At 41.0% G+C, this 27,987-nt stretch overlaps 1 protein-coding gene across 1 annotated transcript in view; it reads left to right on the top strand.

Moving 5' to 3' along the window:
- The window catches only part of Enpep (glutamyl aminopeptidase), a 73,824-nt gene that overhangs the window by 25,093 nt on the left and 20,744 nt on the right, over positions 1-27,987 (top strand). The window contains exons 5-11 of the mRNA XM_051165574.1: positions 71-225; positions 859-972; positions 4,596-4,730; positions 6,616-6,681; positions 11,152-11,217; positions 11,359-11,510; positions 19,889-19,968. Coding sequence (XP_051021531.1) covers positions 71-225; positions 859-972; positions 4,596-4,730; positions 6,616-6,681; positions 11,152-11,217; positions 11,359-11,510; positions 19,889-19,968 — 768 coding nt within the window. The remainder of the gene's footprint in view (positions 1-70; positions 226-858; positions 973-4,595; positions 4,731-6,615; positions 6,682-11,151; positions 11,218-11,358; positions 11,511-19,888; positions 19,969-27,987) is intronic.

Below are 27,987 nucleotides of genomic sequence, written 5' to 3'. Positions count from 1 at the left end.
AGAACTTAATTTGGTACACTAGGAGCAAGTGGAAAGAATGCGTTTCTCACTGGACTGTCTTTTTCCATAGATCAAATCGCTATTCCAGATTTTGGCACCGGTGCCATGGAAAACTGGGGACTTATCACTTATCGAGAAACAAACCTGCTTTATGATCCCCTGCTATCAGCCTCATCCAACAAACAGAGGGTGGCCAGTGTGGTCTCCCATGAGCTTGTACATCAGGTAGAGAGAGGGGCCTGAAGCAAATCAACTTGCTTTTTAAAACTGGCCTGTTTCACAGTAGTGAAGCAAAAAAAGAAGTGGAAAAAGGCCAACTCAGAAAATCCTGTGTAAAAACCAGGTTTAATGTTAACTAATACTTAATTGTGCAGAAACTTTCCAGTGGTTCTCAACCTGTGGGTCACGACCCTTTTGAGTATCAAATGGCCCTGTCTCAAGATCGCCTTAGACCATTAGAAAACACAAATATTTACATTATGATTCATAGTGGTAGCAAAATTATTGTTTCAAAGTAGCAACAAAAATAATTTTATGGTTGGGGATCACCACAACATGATGTGCTTAACACAATGTGTTAAAGGGTCACAGCATTAGGAAGGCTGAGAACCACTGTCTTAGGCTGTTTTTCCTTTAATGAACACATAAGAGATTTTCCCATAACATTATATATTCCTTAAAATATGGGAATAAATTGGAGGATTTAACAGTCTCAAAATCAAGGTAAAGTGGGAAATAAACATCAGGTACAATGTTGGCCACTTCTTTGTCAGTTACAAATATGCTGTGAAATTTTCTACACAACTCTCTACCACAAGAATAAACATCTAACTACTTCCTCCTTGCCTATCATTTCAGTGGTTTGGAAATATTGTGACCATGGACTGGTGGGATGACTTGTGGCTAAATGAAGGATTTGCCTCTTTCTTCCAGTTCTTGGGAGTAAACCATGCAGAAAACGAATGGCAAATGGTGAGTCATAAACACATACTCTGCAAGTTGGGTTTCTTTGTGGAAACCAGACTGAAGCCTTTGACAATGGCTTAAGGTAGAGATGAAGTACCATGGCAGATTTGGACATCCAGTGAGAGGGTAGAGTGGAGCCAGTGGCCTGGCCTGAGCTGGTCTTCGCCCAGAGGTTTTACCCACTCATTGAGGCACCTGGGAGTCCTAGACACACACACACCTCTCAGGATCAGGGAAGGCAGTGTAGAAAAAGCCCACCTTACATTCAGGAAAGCATAGTGTTAGCCCCTACAAAGTTTTATTTTATAAGCTTTTTGACCTGAGCAGGTTGCTGGAAGGTGGTGAAGAGACTCATGCTTAGTAGTCAGAGGCAAGCTCAGTTCTGAAACACACCATCTCTTAGATGCACAACAGGAAATGTGGCTGTGAGCAAGGTGCATGGCCTTCTCTGAGTCAGGTCTCCCTTTAACATCCAAAGAGCATTGTTTTGTGTCAAGTAAGCTTCCAAGTCCACAAACTGTATGCATAGTGAATACTCACACAGTGTGCCCCCAAGGGAGCTGGAGAGAAATTTCCAAGAATGCTACAGAATTTTCTTTTGGAAGGGTAAACATTTTTGTTTATATATAGATCATGTAAGCATCCCTCTCTGGCTGTACATATGCATGTGTGCACACACATAGATGTGACCTCTCTCTAGACAGCTGTAGATTGCTGCGAAGTATGTAGAATACTGCCCTCTACTGGAACAACTGTTTTTGACTTAGAATAATTTTTGCTTACCTTGCCTACAATCCTTTTAAAAGAGATAGACGTAGTAAGAACTACCTCCTCCGACTGTTATAAATATGAACAATAAGATGTATTCAAAGGGCTCAGCCTCCCATGTGAATTTGAAAAAGAAAAAAAAAACCCAAGACTGATAAACTTGGAGTTATGTTTATCTTTCTCTGACTTCTAAAAGTATTTTTAAATGATCCCTAAACTTCAGTGTGTAAGTATTGTAGAAAGTCTACTAAAAGGCAAATTTAAAAATTAAGGAAAACACCATACAACAGAAGTTTAACTTCAGTGGGCCTTAAAAGTCTATAACTATTTCTTTTATTTCATCTTTAAAAGGTTCTTTTTTCCCACCCACTCCCTGTTCTCTTCCCTCCATCTCTTCCTCTACCTCCCTTCCCTACCCCCACTTTCCCTTCACAATTTTATGCTCTTAAAAGAACAAACAAACAAGCAAAAGCCACACAGGTCTAGGACCAGTTACTGGAGCCTGGGTAGTCTTTCCATAGCCAAAGTCCTGAAGAAAACTGACTCTTTCTCCCCAATAGCTCCTCAGCAAGGGGTGGAGCCTCGGAAGCCCTCCCCCATCCATCTGGGATTTTGGTTTGCTGGGATGCTTGGTGTGCATGCAGTCACAGCTGCTGATGTAGGTTAAAATTTTTAAGAAGCAATGGTTGCAAATCAGCATCTCTATTTGTCAAATAGAGAATGTTCTTTTGGCATTTCTGGTATGGACATTTTCTCACCCCTGCTCCTCCTCCCCCCCTTTTCCCCCTCCATTGTCTCTATGTTGCCTTGATTGTCTTGGAACAAGTTAGGTAGACCACTGAGTTATGCAGAACTCACTGAGATCCACTTGCTTCTGCCTCCTGAGTGCTGAGGTTAAAGGAATGTGTACCATCATGCCTGGATCTTGGAGACTCTCTCTTTTAAATTAATTGCCTGTACTTTCTGCAACCGTCTTTGAAAGGTGAGGAAGCTACACTGCTAAGTTGCCTATTTCAACATTTCATCTACATCAGGGGTTTCTCACCCTGGAACAATTAACATTTGAGGCAGTGCTTTGTTTTGTGGCCTGTGGGACATTGCTACTAACTACTGCTAGCGTCCCTCTCCCAGCTGTGCCAAAGGCTGGGAATGGAGGTAAAAATGAGTACATAAAAAATCTCCAGCTGTCAATCATCATCTACAGTAAAAATTGGTGACTTCATAATTTATTGAAAATAAATTATACAAATGGAAACTTATTTTTTTCCTACAAAAGTACCTTAGTGTCCTTTCTACACCAAATTCCTTTATGAAATTTAACACCGAGTGTTGGTTAATATTCCAATTTGGTGTTTCAAAAGCACCAATTGAGCCCAGTTTGGTTGCAAATGCCAGTGATCCCTGCACTTGGGCGACTGAGGCACCAGGGTCAAGAGTTTGAGATACTTAGTGATGCTCAGATTTGGAAAGCCAAGGGCTGTGGATATGTCTCAGTGATAAGAGTACTTTGCTAGCATGTGCAAGGCCTTAGGTTCAATCTTCAGGACCAAGGAAAAGAAAAATTAGCAAATCTAGGAGAACTCATTATCCACTTCGTGACATCTCAGTGGAATGTAATCACATAAGACAGCCATAAGTTGCCCTTTTCTCCTTCCCATGCATTCATTTTGCATTTAGCTATGAGCAGAAGATCAAGACATTTGTTAAAAACACGATTTTAGTCCTCTCAGAGTTCTCACCTTAAGATCCTGTATGGGAAGGAGTCAGAGAAATAAGTTAGAAAGGAAGTCCCACAAATACCACTGTAACTTACTTCCTCAGTGAAAACGTGGAAGATGATAACACCTCCCAATGCTGTGAAAATCAGACTACACTCGGGTTCTCTGACACCAAGGATATGCCTTGCTCTTCTCACCTAAGCTTCTTGAATCACAAACCAAATCAAGCAAGCAAGCAAGCAAGCAAACAAGCAAGTCAACAAACAGAAGTCCAAGTCAAACCTTCTTCTTCTTTTTTTTAATTAATTAAACATTTTTTTTTAATGTCAAACCATCTTGATTGCAGCCATCACTTAACCACAGTACCTCGTCTGTTATGAATGGCAACCATGACACTGGAGAATATAAGCTAGTGTAACCAGCTCCTCTTTCAGAAATATTTAAGTTAGTAGAAAAATAAAACGTTTGATTTTTGAATAATTAGTGCTAGTATATCAGGGCTAATCTTCAGAATCTTACTCCATAGGACTCAAAATAATAACGACAGCTAATTTCTTGGGTTCCCTGTGTGCCCGGTACTATGTCAAGTGCTGTGCATGAGTTGGGTTTGAACCCCATGAACAAGTCCAAAGAGGAGGTGCTCTCGCTGCCAGTGAGGGAGGGACCTTGTTTAAGTTATGTATCAAGGAAATGGAGAGACTGTGCTGTCAGCCAAGGAAGGCCGTTCATACCGTGAGGTCATAGCTACTCCACTTGGCCGAGAAAACCTGAGGCTGCATCATAATCGATCACTGGACTAAAGACTGAGTTGGTTGGTGTTTCCTTGGATTAGTGTGGAATTGTCCATATTCCAATGATAAGGACCAGGAAACAACAGCTTTGGCCAATTGACTCTCTACCGCGGTGAATGTTCATGACAACCCTGGGAGGTGACGTCGTAGAGAAGTCAAGGGTTACAGATGGGAGTCTGAGATCAGTGTGGAGCAGTTGGTCTTACGGGACTCATTTGAAGACCTAGAGACCGTTTGAGATAACTTGAGTCATTTCTATTTCTTTTCCCCACAATTTTGATTACATATAACGTTATAAAACAGAAAGCCGAGCGAGGGGAGTGCTCCCTTTCTTTGCTTTCTGCTGTTTCAGCTCAGTCAGCTGCTTCTGGATGATGTGTTTCCGGTGCAAGAGGAAGACTCCTTGATGTCCTCACATCCGGTGGTTGTCACGGTGTCAACTCCCGCAGAAATAACTTCCGTGTTCGATGGAATATCGTACAGCAAGGTAGGAGATACAGAGCATTGTTTCTGAACATCGTTCTGTTTGCTCACTTGTAGTACATGTCTGAAAAAAAACATTAAAAAAAAAAAAGTTGTTCGATTCTGCTGTGAAGCCTGGAACACAGGGAGAGCACAGTCTGAGGCTGAATAGTAAAGAGTTGATGTTTTGCAGGTGAAGGACTCAATGCTGATCACTGCCACAGGATTTTGGAACTAATTTTTCTTTGCTTTGCTTTGTTTGTTTGTTTGTTTCACTTGGGCTTACAGCAACTTTCATTCTGATAATTCAGCGCTTAGAACTTAAACACCCAATTTAATTTTTTTCCTTAATTTTAAAAATGTATTCTGTTTGGGGTGGGGAGGGTCCAGATATGCATATGGAGATGCAGATCAGCCTTCCTCCTTTCATCATGGGACATGGGGATTGAGCTCAGGTTGTGAGGCTTGGCAGCAAGCGCCTTTACCCACTAAACCATCCTACCAGCCCTTATCTTGATGTTTCTGAAAAACACTGTGCCTTACTTTTCCTCTTTGTGCCACAAATGCAACTTAGTTGGAGGGGAAACTTTTACCATTTGTGTGTGTGTGTGTTCGTGTGTGTGTGTGTGTGTGTGTGTGTGTGTGTGCGCGCGCGAGAGAGAGAGAGACAGAGAGAGAGAGAGAGAGAGAGAGAGAGAGAGAGAGAGAGAGAGAGAGAGAGAGGAGGGAGGCCCAAGGTTCCATGACATTCTCTCTCACTTTACCTCCTACAGTATCTTCTTCACACGTATCCAATACTTACAGTGACAAAATTTAAATCTTTACTTGGTTAACTTCCTATCATGGTTCCTTTGGCTCATCCATTATATTAAGTTACTCAAAAGCTACTGTTATTTATCTTGGATAAACCCTGATGTGGTTGTCTTTATTTACTGTTATTAAAATGATATTTATCAGAAACAGCTTAAGAGAAAAAAAGATGTTTTTTTTTAAGTAGATGTCATAATTTTCAGCCTTTTCTCTTAAATCATTCCCAGGACATCTTTTCAGGCTTCGTTTAAGTGACTGAGTCTTAGGAACTCACAAAGGAAACCTCAGACTCAATTCTCTAAGTCCTGGGTGCTCCAGAGGCTTAAAATAATGTCAGAAAGAAATGTTTCTGAGTCTTACTCTCACTGCATGCAAATACAATTTAAAAATACTTTAGAAATTATAGAAAAACTACTAAGTTAAGTGGAAAGGCAGTATTTTTTGTATACATTAGTTGAAAACTGATTTGAAAATCCTACAAGAAGCATGTCTTACTATTAGTCTGGGAAACAGGGCATTCCTCAAGTCCTTGAGATCTATAAAACCAAATGAAACAAACTACTTTTGGTGAGAAAGGTTTTGTGCCACCATTATATATCTATCCACACCAAACTATTTGGTAAGCTATTTTCCATTTCCTTCGGTTAACTATACTTATTGTTTACTATGTGGAGGTATACTTAATAGTTTGCCGGAATTTAACCTTGAAGTTATTTTCTAATAATGTGCAGTGGAGACATTTTTGTTGTTGTTGTTGTTGTTGTTTCATTAACAAAGTGCCACCTGCTGGCTCACTTGGGGAAGTGCAATAACCACCATTAAGGCCTTGAGTCTCTGACATAATGGCAACTTGAGGAATTTCTTTTTACCACCTAGATATTTATTTTAGAAGCATATACACAGAAGGGTGGCGCGCGCGTGTGTGTGTGTGTGTGTGTGTATTTTACCCGAAGTCATAGAGCTATAACTATGTAATTCATCAGAATGATCTTCAAGAAACACTCAAATATGATCATGCAGTGTTGCGGTGGTGCTAACTGATCCCTGCCTTTTGCAAAGTTTCATTAATTCAATTCATCTCCTTTTTCCCCCAATCCTAGGGAGCTTCTATTCTGAGAATGCTTGAAGACTGGATAACACCAGAGAAATTTCAAAAAGGGTGTCAGGTACGATTTTTTAGTTGATGGTAGCAAAAGTAAAGCATACTGATATGCGGCTGACAATTGCGATTAAGGATACGTGCTTTAATTTCCCTGAATAAGGACAAGAGATAAAGGCATGATAAATGATAAAGGGTGACCTCACATCAGTTAAGGCTCCACACTGCATCTGTCATGATTATTTACCAGAAATGTCGTGGGGGAAATTCAAGTGGACTACTTAGTGATGCTGGATACTCTTTACATGTGTGGTATGTACCTGGGGCTGCCATGAAAAGATAGCATAGACCAGGTGGCTTAAACAACAGAATTTTATTTTCCTACAACACTGGATATGGTGAGGTTCAGGATCAGGGTGGTGCATTTCAGTTGCTGGTGAGGGTCTTTTGGTCCTGTGGGCATCCCTCTGTCCTCATGTGGCACAGGGAACAAATATTCCTGTATCTTTTGGAAGAGCATGGGTCTCACCATGAGGTCACATCCTCATTACCTCATACTAACCAGAAGGCCTTCTAGAGGCTCCAAGGCCATCACGTATGAATTCTGGAGTATGTTGCTCGCTTCATAGCAGCGTGGCATGGGTGTTTAAATCTGTCTCTGCCAGTCTTCTCATACAGAAGGTACAAGGCTTTTTCCTTGTTATTGGTTTGGAAAGTCATTAATTAAATAATCATATTCCTATGAAGTCACTGGATAAGGAGATCTTGATCCCTATGGGAACAAATGAAGAGGAACATTTTCTAGTGTTTTAACATAGACATATCCTGTCTTAACATATCTCTCCAATAGTCATTCCAGTTCATTTTTTTCTGGAATAATCTATACCAATTACCTCAGGGTTAGTGACTCCTGATCTTTATTGAAGTCACTAAAATGTGTCTTTATAATGGCCCCATATTCTGGTTGGGCCCATTTGTTTCAATCTAGAAATGGAATCACATCCCAGCTGCTTCTCGTCCTTCACCAGCCTCCAGTTGTGGTAGCCCAGGGACTTAATACAATCCTTTCTACTGGCTTCCAGCCCATACAGCACAAGAGAGAAACATTTCACACAGATTACCAGTTCTTTGTCATGCTGTTTCCCAGGACCATACCACTGTAGGACAATGCCACCACCACCTCTATAGCTATCACTGTTGCCCTATCTGTGTAGGTGGCATTTGTTCATCTCTTTGATATCCTAAAAGAAAGTGGACCCTTTGGGTCATAATAAAATGCCGATGAGCCTATTAAAACAAGAGAAGAGTAGAATTTAGGAAACATTAAGAGTGCATACAAAGTTATTTTGCCCATCAATAAAATGTCCTATGATGGATGATATGTGGTACAGGAGCCGTGAGCATGCATGACTTTCCACGAGCTTCAAACTCATTGCCCACCACATTTCTACTGTGAGCATCTTCATGGAGGTCCTGTCTCCCATGACATTACATGTGCTAGCGCCTATAGAAATTTTCATATATTAGGTGATCTAGAAGACATTTGTTGAGTGAATTCCTATAATGTACAGTGTTGAACATATAGGGGGAAAAGCTGGGTATGGTGGGGCACACACTTTTAATCCCAGTATTTGGGAGGCAGAGACAGGTTTATCTGTGAGTTCTAGGCCAGCCTGACTAATCTACATAGTGAGTTCCAGGCCAGATAGGGCTACACTATAATTGTTTTGAGTTAGCGAGACCTATCTCAAAATAAGCAAAACATATTTTTAAAAAGAAAGAGAAAAGAAAACTTTCTTTCAAAAGTTCTTACAATTCCATTTATATAGTTTTTATTTTAAATCACCATTTAAGACAACACATTCTCAGTATCTTAAGAGCTGACTTTAAATTAAATGCTCCTTCATATTCACTTTTGTAGAGAACTATCAAAAAGTCCTTAAAAATAAACAACTGAGCTAGTCATTCAACCAATGTTCACTCCTCTTTAACGTAATGTGTTGTCATTAGTTTAAAAAGTCTCACCCAAGACTAATTTTTCTCAAGTTATAGCAGTCTCTAATCATGACTACAAATGCTCCTACAAATTTAACCTGGATCAATGGATAATAAGCAATTTGTTTCATACAATTATAGTGCTATGAAGTAAATTTATAGGAAATAGAAAGACCAAAGCACTTTTTATCTTTCATTTTTCAAACCTGAACTGATATTTTCAGGTACCTATGTAACTCTCAGATCATCTGGGGCATTCAACCTCTCACCCAAATCACCCTTGAACCACTGCTATCACACCTTGGCTGTTGCCCCAAAGTCCCGTGGTCTGAGAAACTGGAATTCAAGGAATTTCCATTACAAATTTTATGTTTCTACCCAGACTTGTTCTCCGTTAGGAAAAGTGGCCAGTGCAGAATTTGGGTAGGCCAGTTGTCTCCTTTTTTGTGCCCATCTCATCAAGTACAGCACCACAGAGCAAAATGATACTGTCATTAACTGGAAGACTTTTGGGCCACAATTATGCACTGTAAAAGTACAATAGATGGGGAGGCAATAGTAAAAATATGTCACTATGAGAAATGTATTCACCTTTTCTTGTTCTAGCATTAGTACTAATTGGGAAAAAGAGGAATGGCTGAGCTGGGAAGGCCTTTTCCTTCCTAGAACACTAACAGCACACACTGTTTATTTTCCTTTTGTGCTCACCAGTACCAACTAACAAGGGAGCTATTATTTAGTTGCCATGTGGTTTAGATTCGAAAGGCGATGTGACTGTGATAAGGGGAAAAAGTCCTTAGTATAGAATATTAGGAAGCACTGATAGAGAAAAATAAAAGTGGTACTTTTAAACACTATTTATGTAAATTTCAACTTGGTTTCTAGTTCATGAGAAATAATAAACTGCAATGAAGAAAAACAAAAACAACCAAAAAACCAAACCAACCAACCAAACAAACAAACAAAACCAAATACTCACATATTGATCCAGCATTCAGACTCATGCCAATGAGTATCAGACATATTTCTCTTCCTTCAAGGATACAAACATTTGGCCAGGCCCATTTCTTTCACTTAAAAAACAGGACCATTGTATTAAACAATATTTAAGGTGATATCCAGTTTTAAGACAGCTTGCCTATTTCTCTGCTCAAGATCTTGTAAGTGTACAAAAACAAAACAAACAAGAAAACCCAATAAAACCATTTAACAGGAGGAAAGACACAAGGTCAAGGCCAGCCTATACTACACAGGGAAATTCTGTCTCAAAAATAACCAAGAAAAAATAAAAACAAAAAATCAAACAACAACAACTAAACCCAAAACACCCACTGAAGAAATGAACTCCTCCAAGATGACTTTAGGAACAAACTACTCCATAGAAGACAGCATTAACTCCCAGCCGCAGTTACAATTGTTATTCTACGAAGTCTGGAATGAAGACCCAAAACGGACTCACTTCTGCCTTCCTTCGCCTGCCCTCTGGCGGTAGTGTTGTGAAGTGAATTATACAAAAGAATTAACACTGGGGCAGTTTTCTGAGCCCACCTCAGCCCAGCTGGAGGTGGTTTGGGATTCCAAGTTTGCTTTTTCACCAAGGTCCTGAAACAAAAGAGAATCTAGAAAATAATGTGACCGAGCTATAGCACCTCCTGACACATTAGCAACTCAGAGACTAAATGTTACATACGATGTTAAGCACTGGGAAACACTTGTCAAAGTTTGATTTCTAGGTATTATTCCCAGATATTAAACAGCACATGTCTACAGAGCCATGGAGGGAGGGGAAAGAGAGGAACACTGGCAAACTCAGGAGGACCTTCCCCCAGCCACGGCCAGTTAAGGGATTAGGAAAAGCCTGGCAATGCTGTCTAGGGGCATATCCCCCTGAAATTCCCCTGCAGAGGTCTTAAAGGGGCAGCTTTCTGCTTAAAAGATTTCTTTTAGAAGTATTCGAAGAGCAAAGAATTGCCCACTCTCATAACCATTTATTTTTATGATTATTTCAAAGACTACATACATATTCATTTCTTAGCATATCAAATTCAAACTGCTACCATTTTTAAAGTTCAAGCACTAAGGGAAGTGTCCACTTTTAAAACAGATGGGAAAGCCAGGTGTGGTGACGCACGCCTTTAATACCAGGACTTGGGAGGCAGAGGCAGGTGGATTACTGTGCGTTTGAGGCCAGCCTGGTCTACAAAGCAAGTCCAGGACAGGCAAGGCTACACAGAGAAACCCTGTCTTGAAAAACCAAATAAAAAAATAAATAAACAAACAAATAAATATAAGAATAATAGTAATAATAATGGCTAGAAAAATGGAAAGTAGATTAGTAATATGAAAATCACACAGCATTGATATATCGGTGTCTGTAAATGATGTTTTACTGCAAGAAAGCCATGGTTGTTTCTTATATGTGTTTTGTGTCTGTCTCATCTTATGCCGGGGAAACGGCATGAACAGTTGAGGAAGGTCAGGCTGTGGCTGTGGAGGTACAGGGAAAGCCAAGACTGGGCTTGAAAACATTCATCTTTTACAGATGTACTTGCAGAAATTCCAGTTCAAGAATGCAAAAACTTCAGACTTTTGGGAATCACTTCAAGAGGTAAGGAAAGCAGTATCTTCAAACTATTTCTTTGCCCAACTTAAAAGTGATTTACACTTTAACATCACTAAGCTTTAATTTCTCATTATTTATAAATTAACGGAGCGCCATTGTCGTCACCCCCCTCACCCCCAACAACAGGCAAGTAACCAACCTGTGAAAGAAGTAATGGACACTTGGACTAGCCAGATGGGCTATCCTGTGGTTACTGTGGCTGAAAAGAAGAATATCAACCAGAAACGCTTTCTGTTGGACGCCAAAGCTGATCCTTCTCAGCCACCATCAGCACTTGGGTAAGGCTTTATGATGACACACTTAAAAAGAAGAGTAGAAATTATTCAACAGAAATGCTTAGGTCCTACTATCGTTGTATGATTGGTAAATGACATTATAAAGGCACAGCCTTTAGGCATCAGAGAGTTCAAAGCTAAGCTAAGTGACAGACTTCACACACACACACACACACACACACACACACATACACACATACACACACACCTCTTTTACCTAGACACCAAGCAGTAGAAGAATGGAAGCAGTAAATAAAAAGAAATAAAGCCATGATGGCATTGAAAATGAGTGGGTGGAGCTGTGGACAATGTGGAATGCTGGGAGGAAAGGCCAAAGGAGAAATTGTGGCCCAAAAAGGAACAAGGAAAGATGGTGCCAGAAACAACAGGGTCTTCCCTGTCCCTAGCCAGGCTCTGTACTCACGAAGTTCATGAAGAGTGCAGAGGAACCATGAGAAATGAAGCTGAAAATAGGTCGAGGAATGAGTCCAGACTGTGCCATTTGGACCTACCCTTTCCAGTGTGTTCCTGTTCGTCACTGTTGACTCACTGTAGAGAACTCTCAGAAGTCTGGCAGGGTCAGCAGACAGAAATCCAGATGGCTTGTTTCCCCCAAAAAAACAGACAAAACCAGCAGAAGATAGCCAAAGACTTCCACATCAAAGCCTTCCTTCTAAGGCAGGTGGACTGAGGCTCCCTTAAGACCTGCTAACTGGAGAAACATTTCCAAAACCTATCTTCCGCCTTGACAGTAGAGATGGCATCCCAGCCCCCACGAATAACCCACTTGAGCTTGGGAGATGATTCAATGGGTAATGGACTTGCCATGTAAGCCTGAGGGCCTGGGCTTGCATCCCTAAGAATGCACTTGAGGCCAGATATCATAGTGTGCATTGGTAACCGCTGTACTTCTATGGCAAGATGTATGGTGGATACAGGACATTCCCCAGCATCCTCAGCTAGTCTGCATATACAGAAGTGGATAGTAGAGAGACCTGATCTCAAATATGATGGATGGTGAGGACCAGCACCCCAGGTTATCCTCTAACCTCCACACAAATGCCATGGCATGTGCACACCTGCACAAAAACAGGGACACACATCATACATGCAGACACAAAGCAATAGTCAACTCAACTCTCCTTTCTTAAGTAAGAGTAGACAGTGGAGGATCAGGAGACATGAAAAAATCCCCTAAGCATAAAAGCTTAAATCTCATGTGCACAAGCAAATGAAAATAATAATAATAATAATAATAATAATAATAATAATAATAATAATAATAATAATAATAATAATAAGTCCTGATTCTATAGACACAATTTAGAAACAAAAAAAAAGAAATATTCAGAGATTTTAAAAAGTTATTATGCTTATCATCCAAGACAGAGTGTCTTAGAGAGGGCAAACTGAGAACACAGAAAAACCCTAAAATTTTAGTTGATGTAAATTTGGAAGAAATTCTCCAAAAATATAAAACCAACACAGTGAGATAGTAAATATGAAGAAGACAAACATAAAAGCTTAGAGCCTGAGAAAGAGGTGTCCCTCAGGAAAAAAAAAAAAAAACAGCCAGGCATAGTGGTATAGTCAGTAAGAAAGTGTTAGGACCCGACCCACGTGTGGCAAGAGCTGTGTTTCTTGCCAATTGGCAGGGATACTGTTTGGAACTTGTCCTTGGGCCCTGTGGGTGTTTTTGCAGGGAAATGAACAAAGGCTATAAATTGACCTCCGAGAGCTGATTGTGAAGCATCCACTAAGAACTCAGTGGCTTAGTCTCATTTTACTGTACAACAGTGACACTGAGAAAGACGGCGTGTTCTGCTTGCTCAGAGGTCCACTTGTGACCTGAAAATGATTTCATTTTATAAGGTTTTATTGTTAAAGGGAAATAGAGGGACAAATAATATAAAGGAGCTAACCCATGCCTCTCGTGGATAAATTACAGCATACTGGCTAAATAAGTTAGTAAAGATAAATTGCAGAGCAAAACCAGAAGCCTTTGCCTGAGGGAGGGATGTGAAGGCTGAGGGTTTTCAGCACCAGCTCTTCAAGTTTTTGATTAATGAGGAATTTCTGTACAAATTGCACAAGTTAGAGTCCCCTGACCATCTAAGTAGCACTTCATTTAGAAATTTAATCAAATCCTCTTGTATACAACATAGAAATGTATAAATGTAATCAAGTTCATCTGAACACTACTAATTAAAACTTTATTAAATTCATTTCAAAGCCAGGTGGTGGTGATGGTGGTGGTGACACCTTTAATCTCAGCACTTGGGAGGCAGAGGCAGAAAGATCTCTTAGTCTGGGACTCCCTGGTCTATAGATTGAGTTCCAGGACAGCCAGGGCTACACAGAGAAATCGTGTGTCAAAATCCCTAAAAACAATCGTTTCAAAGTATGAGGTCTCAAATAAGATGTATAAATCTGCATCGGCTACATTTTTATTTCCTATGTATGTTCATAGATCTAATTAAAACATAAGCCAGTGAGATGGCTTAGTGGGGGAGGGCCCTCACAGCCGAATCTGATGACTGGCTCCAACAAGTTGTCCTCTGACCTCCACTTATGTGCCCCCTCCAGACTGAAGAAGCGAGTAAGGGTAAAGATGTTAAACCCACATACAGAGTGTATCAGAAGATAGTTCATTGTGTTACAAAGACAACCCACAATCTTACCAAACAAGATTTCCCCCCTAATATTAAGCATGGCTATGGAGTTAAGATCTTTTTAAAAATTCCAACTAAATTTGCAAGCCAATATGTTATTCTCTCTAATTTGCTAAATCTTTATAAAATGTCTTAAATAATATAAATCCAGTGAAGTGTGATGATCTCAAAACCACAGTGAAGAGTATTGGTCGTCAAGCCTTGTCCCAGTACTGTAGACACTTGTAGGCAGTTACAGAGCTATACTGCATACAATTCTGAGGTACCAAGCCATGCCCTCCCTTGCTGAGGGAAAGACAATCAGACTTTCAGGACACCAAGCCCTGGGACACTGGATGCAACAACCATCCTAAGGACATCATTCTGGTCCAGCTAAGCCTTCTCAGCATGCATATTGGGTAAACGGGAATATCACAGAACATCACCAGTTCTACCCTTACCATTTTTTTCAACTCTCCTTTATACTTTTAATATTTACTTTGAGTGGAGAGAATTTTACATCATTGTCTCCACTACTACCGAAGAGATCTTTGCATCCATTTTGTGATGATTTTGATGTTATTTCATGTGGTTTTTATATTACTGTATGTCACATGTAAACTATTGCAAGGTGAACTATTTAGTAGCAGTTTCTACAACATGAGGGAGGAGAATTATAGAGCATAAAGAAGGTATTTTGGAAAGTTTTAGTAACTATAAACTGGTTTGTTTACAAGTACTGTTTTGCCTCAGTGAAGTAGCTTGGCTAACTTTAATACTACTAGACCGTTTCAATGTCAAGGTTTCAAAGCATTTCTCATACGTTGAAACAAGTATCCATTGGGAAGTTCACAATAATTATTCTCTCCTGTCCTACTTGTGCACTGATTGACAGCCTCAGCTAACTGGGGGAGGGGCATGGGAAGTGTGCAGACGTGGCAGAAGACTTTGTTTCCCGGGATTTAGTATTTAAGGTGAGAAAATTGGCACAAAAGGAGTGACTATGACATTTATGAGGAGTCCAGAGTTTGAAAGCAGTCATTTGTGTATACTATGCGACATTGAGCATTGATTAAGTGGCTAGCACTATTGGACATCCTTTAGATGTATTTTATGAAAGCAGATGTGGAAATTGGGGCAGAATGATTGTGCAGCTCATTCAAGATTGCTCAGAGAGTAAGTGATGGGACCTTCACTTGAATGCAGGCAGACGAGCTAAGGAACCAGGCTGCATAGAATGGCTGGGAAAGTGAGAGAGCGAGGTGAAGAGAAAGCCCAGAACAGGCATGCAAACCAACGTAAAGATTTTGCCTAGGAGTGTGCAAGTTCAAGGGAACTAAAGGAGAGAATTGGCTGGATGATATCTGTATTTTTCCCAAGTTCCCTCCAGTGACAACATGGTGGGTAGATTAGAAGGGAAGGGACCTCTCAGGTAGAAGTAGGGAGACCAACAAGGAAATAAAAACCTGCATCCAGCAAGCCACGTGACAGGTGATGGAGATGCAAGGCCCAGGCTGGGACGCTGGGCTGATGGGTGTGGCAGATATGCCAAAATTTTGCATTGAACTAACATTTCTAATGGAGCTATAACATGCTAGGAATTCAATCAGTGGTCTTGCAGAGGGCAGCTTCCTTTTCAGAATATTCTTCTTAACCTACAGGGCAACCTGGCCATATTTCTGGAGAACTTAACAGACACACGGTACATACAGCACAGATTTGGTGAAAGATTTTACTTTCTGTCTAGAACTTGGCTTTGGGAATTAAATGATACTAACAACACGCTGGGACATTTCAGAAATTAAAATCACCAAGGCATTAGAATTTCAGAAGGCATCAGAGACTAGAGAGCACTCAAGCTGTTTAAATTAGATTCTTCCAAGATGCTGATTGGTATGTACCCGAGCTGGCGAAGAATCCAGAAAGCTTGTGGTACTTACCCTCCTGGGAAGCTATCAGCCTGCCCTGAAAGCCTCAGACACTCAGCTCTCCCACAAGGGGCACAGTCCAGACACACTGGGAGTCTTGCTGTAAGACAAGCTCTGAAAACGCACAGTTCACTTCAACTGGACACCTATGCCAGCGTAGATCACTGAGGTATATATTTCTGGGCACCTATGTCAATGTGGGTCACTTCTTGGTACCTATGCTGTTGTGGGTCATCAGAGGATAGACTTCTGTATACTTTAGAAGAGGCTAATAGGGGAAATCGGTTGCTTTTCACTCTTTCATTATACCTGGATTGAAGCATAGGTTGCCTTGTTTTCAGGTAATGATTCAGCTATAAAAAGCAACTTAACACAGGGCGTGGTGGCACACGCACAGCACTCAGGAGGCAAAGGCAGGCAGATCTCCGGGGGTTCAAGGCCAGCCTGATCTACAAAAGGTAGTCCAAGGTAGCCAGGGCTACACAGGGCTGTCTCGAAAAACCACCACCACCACCAAGAAAAGTCAACTTAAATGTTTTTGGCTTGATTCTGTTAACGGTTTTTAAACTGTTTAACTTACGGCTGGTATTTTTTGTTTTAGCATATTACATTGGCCATGTATAATTTTGCTTGAGTTTGGATATTAAGCAACAACACCCTTCTGTCTTGCAAAACAGGCTCCTGCTAGGCAGGTTTCCCAGTAATTGTTTCCTCCTGTCATATGTAGCCATTGATTTATTACACTGAAGACAGTCAGCCTGGGCTTTGTTTGAGCTAGAGAGATTGTAGTTAAAAAAAAAAAAAAAAAAAAAAAAAGAACCAAACCAAAGAGCCCTTCTTGGCTATCAATTCCACTTTATGCCAACCCTCCCTCCATAAATTACAGCCAAGTGAATTAAACACACCATTAGGCGTAAAATCCTTTTTTGTTGCAATATATTTAAAATTTTATTCAGCAAGAGAGTACAGTAGTAACATTGGTATGTTAATATTTTTCTTAACTTTTTAACCAGATAGCATACACATCTTGTTTTTTTTTTTTTTTTTTTTTTTTTTTTTTTTTTTTTGAGACAGAGTTTCTCTGTGCAGCCTTGGCTGTCCTGGACTCACTTTGTCGACCAGGCTGGCCTCGAACTCACAGCGATCCACCACACACACACATCTTATTTTGAGTCCTAGAGACATGAACTTTAGAGGCCATTTATCATAAAGTAGATTTATTTGTCTTGTGTTTATAATATACGGTTATATAGTCATAGGAAAATATTGTTTTTAAAATTATAAGTATTATCTGTAGGCCCGGCTAGTAATCAATCAAGACACAGACACTTGTATTTTAAAATAGCCTTAGTTAACCTGGGGCAGGGCAGATCTCAGTCCTTTAAACCAACTCCCATAGTGGGGCAGGCATGGGATCCCTGCCTCAATCCCATGCCATCTGCTTCTAATAACTTCTATCAAGCTACCTCCCATCCATAATCCCAAATACTTGCTAATGTTCTTCATCTGGGCTGGATTCTCCATCCACGCCACCGGCCATATGCTTCTCCTCCAGCTAACCCATGGCAGCCTTCCTCTCTTCCCTTCAGCTCTCTCTCCTTCTCCTGATGGCGGTCCTTCTTCTTCCCAGAATTCCTCTCTCTCTTAGCCCCACCTGTTTCCATTGCCTTGCCCAGGTGGGATGGCTTTTTATTAAGCAAAAGGTAAATCACAGAGACAGTAGGCAGTAATTAGCATCAAAATACATCAGACCATCCCCCCAACAGGAAAAGAAGTGAAAAATAGGCTCTTCTCTGTTGGGAATATTTGTTAAAAAGCAACAGTAGCTGAAAAAGGAGGCAAGAGACTTTGAGACAGAAGTGAGCCTTCCTTCCTTGTGGTTCACTTTATTAGGATATTAGGTTGTAGTAAATACGTTCAGGCGGCCCATTATCTTGTATACTTAGCAGACATGAATAAAAAAATGTCTAAGCAGTATCTTTATCCACAGGGTAGGGGTTGGGGGCGAGGGGAGAGAGGTGGGGACCGGGGTTGGGGTGGAGGGGAGGGAGGTGGGGACCGGTCCTTTTCTAGCCTCAGCCTCCCTCTGTTAGGAGGTGTTCTTGTTTGGTAGATGACTGCGTTCTCAGTCACTGTGAGTTGGCTGACCGCCTCTGAGCATGTTTCTCTTTGCTTAATCCAAGATTAGAAGAAACTTAGAACAGAAAGTTTTATCATTCAAACAGGCCATTTCTCCATCTCTGCCAGTGGGATTTCTTTCTATCTGGACCTTGGATGCCCATTCCTCATTAAGAGACAGGAGAAAGGGAGGAGGTGGGCCATCTTGCACAATTAAGTCAATGTCAGTGAAGGAAACCAGAGTGGCCATATTTAGCATTGATAGAGCCTGTAAGAAGGTCAGAACACTCATTACACCTTCAGGAACCCCTGATTCCTGGTACCCCTGAATTTAGATAGCATGAAACACTCTTTATTATTTCATTTACCTGATTTCCACTCTTGGACATTTTATGTTCCCAAATCTTTGTCTTTGCTCAACTGAGATTAGATACAATGTCATGATGCTAAAATTAGAAGAATGTAGCGGCAGGCAAGACCACAAAATGGGGCTCTTTACAATGCTGCTTTGTTTCTCTTCTGAGAAGCTGTAAGGCTCCCTAAAAACAGACCTGGAGATGGCCATTCAAGTATAGTGACTTCCTAGGAAGGCGTAGGGGAGTGAGGGTGGGGATGCGCGATCCATGGAGAGTAACTGGCTGCCAACCGCGGGAAAGCTGTTTTCCACATACCTGGAAAATTACATAAGCTAGGTTGTTGTTCCCATCCACGGAGGCGAAGGGCCACATTCAGAGAAATGAACTTCCTGGAGCTTTGGGCTTTGAGGCCCCAGCGGCCAGAGGGCATCTCCCACCCCGTTAGCCAAGCAGGGAAGCATACTCAGATAGGGAGATGAAAAAAACTGCAAGGAGATGGCACTGGGTACGCCTGAAGCACCCATCACATTCGCTGTAGAACCCAAGAAACCATTTACATCCTGGTCTCCTGAATCATGGAGCCAGACACTCCACCAGAAACAGGAGGATGGCAAGTTCAAGAGCTGCCTGAGCTATATAATGAATTCAAAGCCAGCCTGCGAAGTTTAGAGGGGATCGGTCTCAAAATGAAAAGTTAAGAAGTAGCTCTTGTTAACAGCCATCATTGGCACGCAGGGGGCCCTAGAGTCAGCCCTCCAATTCCACAGAAACAGACACAAACAGTAAAACAAAACTAGCACCCATCCCCCTCCCCTGAAATACTAAGTAGCTAAAGAGAACACTCGGGCACCCAAGAAGTAAGTCTACCTGGTGATTTTTTTTTTTTTAACAGTACTGATTTTCAGGGTTGTAATTATTAAGTGGTTTCTAGAGAAGGGCACAAAATACTTAGTGTGTAGGAGGATAGAATTTCAATATAATTTAACAGAAAGCACACCACACTAGATCCTATATAGGCACGCACGCAGAGGCTCTGCACTATGAGGTAAAATGCTACATTTATGCAAGTTGTGCAAGATGTTTATTTCAAAACATTTTTTAGTCACCCTTATCTAATTTTATGCAAAATTCTGCAATTTGTGGGTTTATAGAAACTGAGAACTGTCCAAGGCGTGACTTCTCTTCATCTCTGGAGTACATTTTACAAACTGTATGTGGTGCGCACTACACACTGGCCAATAATTTGTAAAGAAAAATGTGCTCATCTGTTGATTTTGATACATAAGTTTTTTTGTGATTAAGTTAAATGTTTTTCTTAAAATTTTTAGTTACACATGGAATATTCCAGTCAAATGGACCGAAAACGATGTTTCAAGGGTCACAGTCTTCAATCGGTCAGAAAAAAATGGTAAGCATTATTTAACACATCCATTCCTTTTTTGAATTGATGCATTTCAGTAAACAAATATAAATACAACGAGGCAGCCAGCAATTAAGCCAGACTTTTAAATTTCAGCTAAAAGCATCTCTCAAATAACTTATCAACAATTATAAAACTTTGTCTACAGTGAAAGCTTTCCCACCTCGATGTGCCCTTTTTAGTGATTTATCATGGCAGACAGAAATAAATGGCCAGAGCCAAAGGAATTTTACTTATATGCCAATCATTGGAAAACCAAGCTGTAAGATTCCTGCCTTTTCCCTGGATTCCCAAGATTCCTCCCCTCCCTTTTAACCCACCCTATGTCCTTTCTTCCTCCTGCTTTCTTCTGCTGCTCTTTATATCAAATAAGAAAGATACTGAATTTCTTAAAATGCTAAGTGAACGGCCTGCTTTTTATTTATTTATTTATTTAATTTAGGGGGCAGGGTTCCAACACAGGGTTTCTCGGTGTAGCCTTTGCTATTCTGAAACTCACTCTGTAGACCAGGCTGTCCTCGAACTCACAGCAATCCACTTGCATGCACAAGTGTGCACAAAGTCCTGGGTTCAGTTGCCAGCACCATACATAACCAGACATGACGGTGAGCAGCTGTAATCCTAGCACTCAGGATCTAGGGGCAAGAGGACCATTGGCTACATAGTGAGTTCAAGGTCAGCCTGCAAGCAAGGGCATGATTCTCTGGCTCAAAAAAACAAAACTTAAGATAAAGTGTATTACTTCATCTTTTTGGATAAGTTTGTAGCTACATGATGCCATCACCTCAGAAGGGCCCCCATACATTTAGTGATTGCCCATCTGTCCTCCACATGACCAGGCCCCAAGCAATTGCTGAACTTCTGCCAATGAGAACTTAACTTACTCTGGAGATTAGTTTTGTGAAATGGCAAAGTAGTGTTTTTCTACTGTCTTGTTTCAACTAGCTTAGACTTTCCAGGTTTCATCTGTGTTGTGGCAAGGGTCCATCCTTCATTTCCTTCCATAAAGGGCATATACCATTCAATATTCATATGGCTGCATCTCCTTTTCTTTATCTGTCTGTCCATCTTTTTAACAGAATACTGTTAGAATCATTTGTGTAGTGGTTTTTCTGCCTCAGATGTTTTTTCATCTTTACTCTTTCTTTCTTTCTTTTTTTCTTTCTTTCTTTTTCTTTCTTTTTTTTTTTTTTTTTTTTTTTTGCCTTTGTTATAAATTGTCTTACATTTTTATTTCTACTGTCAACTCTCCCGTATTCACTATTATGAAGGTAAATCCCATCTCCAGGCTGGACCTGACATAAAATATGTTCATTAGAAAACTCCCCCTTCGTCATTTATGCTAATTATTGTTATGACACTGTGGCCAATGACTCTGAAACCTTCCAGAAATACCAGATTTGTCTCAGTGTTCAGCATGTTTATGCTGTGCTTAAGTTCTAAGCTGAATGTCTTGTGGTCTGTCTGCTGACCATTTTCCTCCTCACAGGCAGGCTTGCCAATGGAAAATGAAGAGGACAGAAAGAGAAATAACAGGCAGTAAAGATGTCCCACAGTGCTCATAAAAGTCACAATGAGAAGGTTAGGGTTTCAGCGCCTTCACATGAACCAACACCGCATATTTTCCCTGTTGGTTGTTGTGTTTAGCTGATGGTCGGAAGACTGTCTCGGCAGCAGCTTGATTTGCCGTTTACAAACTTAAAAACATGAATAATTCATCCGTTCTAACACAGTTTTTCCAGTGCTTTCATGGAATGAGTATTTCACATAAAAGAATGTTCTAGAAAGTGATAGCTCACTTTCAGGAAACAAACGTCAAGAGTCCAGAATAAACATCCTTCTAATACTTGTTATATACTTATTAAAAAGAATTTTTGAATACCCAGCCCTTAATTTATTAGTTTAATCTTTCAGGCAAGTGTTTGTTTTGTTTCATTTTGAGACAGAGTCTAGTGTAAGCCAGGCTGGACTCCCATGTAGTCAAGGATGACCTTGAACTCCTGACTCTCTTGCTTCAGCTTGTGAGTTCTGGGATTACAGGCACGAACCTGTACTCCTGCATTATACCATGCTGGGGATGCAATCTAACATGTCTAGGCAAGCACTGCGGGAACCAAATTAGCACATTCCTAGCTCAAACAAGTATTTTCGTACTTATTTGTATGAGTATGCTTGTCTTCATGCGCATCAGAAGAGGGCATCGGAGCATATTACAGATGGTTGTGAGCCACCGTGAGGTTGCTGGGAATTGAACTCAGGACCTCTGGAAGAGCAGCCAGTGCTCTTAACCCCTGAGCCATCTCTCCAGCCCCAAGTATTTTCTTAAAAGCAATTTTGAGGACAGTTTGGGGATGAACACCAGAAGAAGTGCAACCCTCCCTGCCTTACAGATGATCTAGGGCAGGTCTGCAGACAGACAGATTCTGTTGTACACTGTGTTGCCATGATACAAGTGGTAAAGGCACCACAGGACAAGTACCAGTGTAGATTTAGGGGTTCAGAAAAGGTTGCTATGAAAAACAAGAGTTCAGGAGCTCACTGGAGTTTGAGGGTGATAGGACTGCCCAAGTCCCGTGGGGACCTGCACCTCAGGCAGGGGAGCATAGTGTGAAAGCAAGAGGAGAAGGAACTTGCTGCTTCCTTGTAGCTTTTAGACATGTTGCACACGGCATTTGGGCCACTATTGGCCTATCTGTGTCTCTCCTGCTAATAGAATAGTCTTTTGGAGAAATGAGCAACTGTACGGTTGTTGCTACTGCTTTGTTTCTCCAGCAGACACCTAGTGATTGTTTATTGTATGCAGGAGTGAATAAATGAATGAATAAAGGGCTCAGTGTCCAAGGAGCTATGATACCAAACCTACCTTTATCTGAAACTTCAGGATCATGACTGGTCTCTTCACTAGAAAAAAAAAGACTAGACATCTTTTCCTACTTCAAAGTGCCTGCTCCATTTTTAGGCTATGCCATGAGTTCCTGTTTCCTGTCTGAGGACATCTTCAGCTCAGGGCCCAGATGACGAATATGTCCTGGGTGTACTGGATGGGCATCCAGCTCAGGTTACCTGCCTCACGTCCCTGCTCTTGGCCACTCTGATGATTCATCCGTTAGAAATGCTCCAAGCAATAATAGGACTTCCGGGATCTTTTATTTACACAAATACTGTACAGGATATTTTAAGCAGTAGGAAAAAAAATATGTTGTTTCTAGTAAAAGAAGTAAATCTCACACAAAAATGTTTTCTGGCTGTTCTAACCTAGCCTTCACTCCCCCCAAATCACCCTTGTTTAAATTGTCTTAACCCTGTTAAGTGAACTTATTATTATCAAAATATATTTCCTTACCTTTACTGCTGCTATTTGTGGCCACTGGGATTTTCTTGGCAGATACTTATTATAAATATCTTTCTTATATAATGCTCGCAGCTTTGTTAGTCCTATAATTCTGAGTGTTAGTGGTTGGTATTTGAACAGAAATCACTGTTACTGAAACTCCATTTTCTCTCTTTTCTTTTCTAATTAAATTATAAGCTCCTTGAACATAAAAAAAAAAAAAAAATACTTCTGGTATCTCTTGTCCTCCATCTACTTATTATCAGCAAGTGCTAGGCACATGGTAAGAATTTGGTAAGAGTGTATTCAGTGGAAGGCCATTGGCCTAATCTGTTCTTCCTAGATTTTACTTGTGTTGCGATTTAATTACACCTCTGCTTTGATATAAGCTGCTATTTTTGTTATCACAATGCACCTACATCTAGTAGGATACCATCAATAAGCTTTGATTTGTGATGTTCTAACATTTAGAAGGACTCACAGAACAAAGAAGTTATCAATCTTGTCTAAGCACAGTGTTCCTGTAAGCATCACTCCAGGACTGGTGTCTAGGAGAGGGAAACTTGGTGTCTTGGTTCAACAGTCAAAGGAGGAAGTGTTCCTGACTCACACTGTCTTCCAGGTGTCACACTGTCCAGCAAATAACAGCTTGGAAATTCGGGGAGCAGGGGAGGGAGGGAGTTGTTGTTTTTGTTTTTTACTGGTAGTTCCATTTCAGCTTGGATGTTGGAATTTTTTTTTTTTTTTAAATGGGTCTTTTAAAACCAGTACACAGAGGAAAAATACCAGGGGCACTAGGACTAACAGAGCATCCATTGCTTCTGTCTACATTTTAGGTCCAGGTCTCAGCTGTAAGGTGCCACTTAGTGTTGAGGAAGACTAATATATGTAATCTAGCTCCTACCCAGTAGAAGAGAACGGTGTAGCAAACAACTAGCAGATTTCTCCCATGGGTGCTAGTCTCTGCAGAACAAGACCTGTAAAAGTTAAAGCGTTGGGAATGTATGTGCTGGCTCAGGGGGATACTTGCCTCCTGGCGCAAGTGGGAGACACAGGAGCAGATCCTTACTATACAGCTCTCCTTCATGGGTGTTCTTCCAAATCAACAAGAGGGGGAACCCTTCTTTAGGACAGACAGGTTGCCTTTTTCCAGACTTTCTTGCATTGCATTTTACGTATCAAGACTGTAGCTGAGGCCGGGGGAGGAGGGTTATTTGCCCATGGTCAGATTTGGGTATATAGTGTATTCCAGGCCAGCCTAGGCCATAATCTGGTCACAAAACCCAAATAACAAACAAGTCTCATTGTAGGCAAATGCTCTATGTCAGTTGCCGAGATCCAGGACAAGCTCTGTAATGATGACTCACAGGGTCACGACTCAGTTCCTTGCTTCTCCTTTCCTCCCTATCTCTCTCCACTTTTTCCCCATACTGGGATCTTACTAAGTTGACTAGGCTAGACTTCAGCTCACGATTTACATCCTCCTAGATCAGTCTCTTGAACAGCTAGGACCACACATGCAGCATAACTTTGTGGTGTGTGTGTGTCTGTGTGTGTGTGTGTGTGTGTGTGTGTGTGTGTGTATACATTCAACCATGTGTATGGGAGCAGACGCCAGAGTTTAGGCACTTTCCACCTTACTTTTTGAGGCAAGATCTCTTACTGAACCCAGAGCTTACTGTTTTAGGTAAACTAACTGGCCACAATCTCTGGGAATTCCCCTCTCTTTGCCTTTTTAACGCTGGGATTGCAGGTGTGTGCCTCCTATGGGGTGTTGGGGATCCCAGCTTGAGTCTCCCATTTGTTTGGCCAGTACTTGACTCACTGGACACTCAGTCCTGAGAGTGAAATTTCTTAGAAAGATCCCCTACCCAGGGATAACTTATTCAACACTTGCTGCACAGAATGAGGAAAAAATAGAACAAACTGACTTATAAGGTGGAGATAGTCCTTTGTGGTCATTGCACATACATCTTCAAATATATAAAATAAAGCTTTAGAGCACAATAACACACATACACACTAAGGAAACTTAAAACATTAATCTTGATGAGTAGCTTTTTATATTATCATGTACACTTTTTGGTTTTGTTTGGTTTAAAACAAAGTCAATCCTGTAGCACAAATGAAACTTGAACTTGCAGCTATCCTCCTGCCTCAGCCCCTTGAGTGCTAGAATTAACAGTATAGGCATGTGCCACCTTGCCTGGCATTTTTTATACTTTATCTCCCAAGCGTCCCATAAAGAACACATAGTGGTGTTATAATCATAAGAGAAAATAAATTAAAATAAGTGTATACTCTAGCATTGGCTGTTCAGTTCTACTTGCTTCATTACATCATGGAACAACTCTGCAGTTTGCTGTTGTCAACTGTTCTCAATGTAGTGTGAACTTGGAAAGTCCTTAACTACTGACTTCCGGGGTCTCAGCTTCCTCATCTATAAAGTGAGAAAAATCACAGTAACGTTAGACAGGCTTAACTGGGTACATAGAAAGCACAGTAAATTACTGCAGTATTTAGATGGATTGCCAGGAACTTCTCAATGTTATTTATATTTGTAGGCTATTTCTAGAACTGGCAGCCTATCCCGTTTCATAATAATGGGGATAGCTAGCATCTGTTGGTCACATAACACCAAACGATGTGACCTTGCTTCATCTGCATTATCTGACTTAATCCTCACAATGGCCCGAGAGGGATTTTTATCCCTGCTTCCCTCACGGTAAACTGGGACAGAGAGGTCAAGTGATTTGGACAGAGTTACACAGCTTGCCAGTCTCGCGGAAAGGATTTTATCCCAGGTCTGTCAAACTCCGAAGTTCCTGTTCTATCTTCAGTAACGTATGGCTTTACCCTTAGCAAGCAGCTCTCCTCCCAGTACAAACGTTCAAAGAGAGAGGTTGCCAAAAGATTAGCTTCATTTCAACAACTTTTCCATGGCCAAATGACAAAGAAAGATTGATACTGCACCAGTGAGGTAACGGTTTACAATTTGTCAAGTACCTGCTCTGAAGGTTCCTAAGGAAACTTATTGTCTTGTTGAAGAATTCGCATATATATTATGAAAAACTACTGGGTCCTGGATAGCCTCCAGACCTTGCAAATGCTTCCAAAATTTAAATCACCTTTCCTCCCAAACTTGTCTTCCTCTATTCCCTGCTGGCAGCACCATCCCTCATCCCACCATGTGAGCCTTTGCTCCTCCTCTAGGCAGAAGGAGGGTTGGACCGCTGCCCCTCTGACATGTCTCTGCTCCGTTCTCGTTGTGGCCACATGAGTCCATGGCCTCACCCTTTATTGTCTTAGATTATTACAGTTGGGTTCCAAACTGGTCTTCTTGCTTATAGAATCTAGTCCAAAATATCTCTGCATCACTGTCGAATTCTTTTTCTAGAAAACAGACTTAAACATATAACTTCTTTGTTTGACAATTTTTCCTGTGCTTTCCCTCCAAGGATAACTTGTTTTGCATGGTATGTTTCATTAACACTGAAGCCCTGGCCCTCACTGTTAGCCTCACCTGCTATTTCCCAGTGCTGTTTCTTACATTGTTGCTATATTAAGCTCCTTGAAATCTCTCACATAGTCTAGGTTCCCACACCACTATTTGAATAGTCTGGTTTCCACATAGGCAAGATATATATTAATGGCAAAGAACAGAAGTAATAATGACAGATACTTATGGACAGTTATTATTTTTAAGGCATATGTTTGACCTCTATCCCTTCAGCACTGGGCTTCTTGTGTGTTTTGGGTGGTACTTTGGGAAGAAAGTTAATTTGCTAATTCCACTGATAAAAAAGCACTATTATAGTCAGTTGAAGTAAGGATATAGATGACCTTGTGAAGACAAATAAAACTGAAAGTACAGAGGCTGGAGAGATGGCTCAGAGGTTAAGAGCACTGGCTGCTGCTCTTCCAGAGGTCTTGAGTTCAATTCCCAAAAACCACATGGTGGTTCACAATCATCTATAATGTGATCTGATGCCCTCTTACTGGCCTGCAGGTGTACACGCAGGCAGAACACTGTATACATAATAATATGTAAATAAATCTTTAAAAACAAAAACAAAAACAGAAAGCACAAGTAGGACACAGATTGCCAAGTGAGAACATTTGCATTTGGGTTCCAAGTCAATTGCTGCATGTCTTAGCACCTCAGATGTGTCCTGATTCTCACATTATTATTCTGCTTAGCAATAGCTATTTTCTCTAGCTGCAGTGTTGATGTATTTCGTTCTGGGGATTAGATCCAGCTGCTTCCTCCTGCTAGGCAAGTGCTCTACCCCTGGGCCACATCTCCAGACCTGTTTTAATTTTATTTTAAGGCAAGGTCTTACTAGGTGGCCCAGACTGGGCTTTGAACTCACTGTACTCCGAGTAAGGCTATAATCTACCTCAGCCTTCTGAGTAGCTGGAATTATAAACATATATTGGCAGGTCCAGCCTTCCATGATGATTTTGAGAAGGCCTTCTTTAAATGTCTGCATCTCAGCCCTTCTCCGGGCTGTCCTAGTGAACAGCCTTCACACAGTTAATCCATTACACTTGGGAATATATGGCTTCCTCCCAGGAGGCATGGATTTCTTTGTCTTTAGGCAAAGACTGGCCAGCTTAGAGTTACTGCACTTGGTGTGGCATGCTTCTGCCAGGGAGGGGTATAAGTTACAAAT

Source organism: Acomys russatus, chromosome 23 (assembly GCF_903995435.1).
Source record: "Acomys russatus chromosome 23, mAcoRus1.1, whole genome shotgun sequence".
NCBI classification, from domain to species: domain Eukaryota; kingdom Metazoa; phylum Chordata; class Mammalia; order Rodentia; family Muridae; genus Acomys; species Acomys russatus.
Note: the sequence above shows the minus strand (reverse complement) of the source record. Positions and strands in the feature narration are given on the sequence as shown.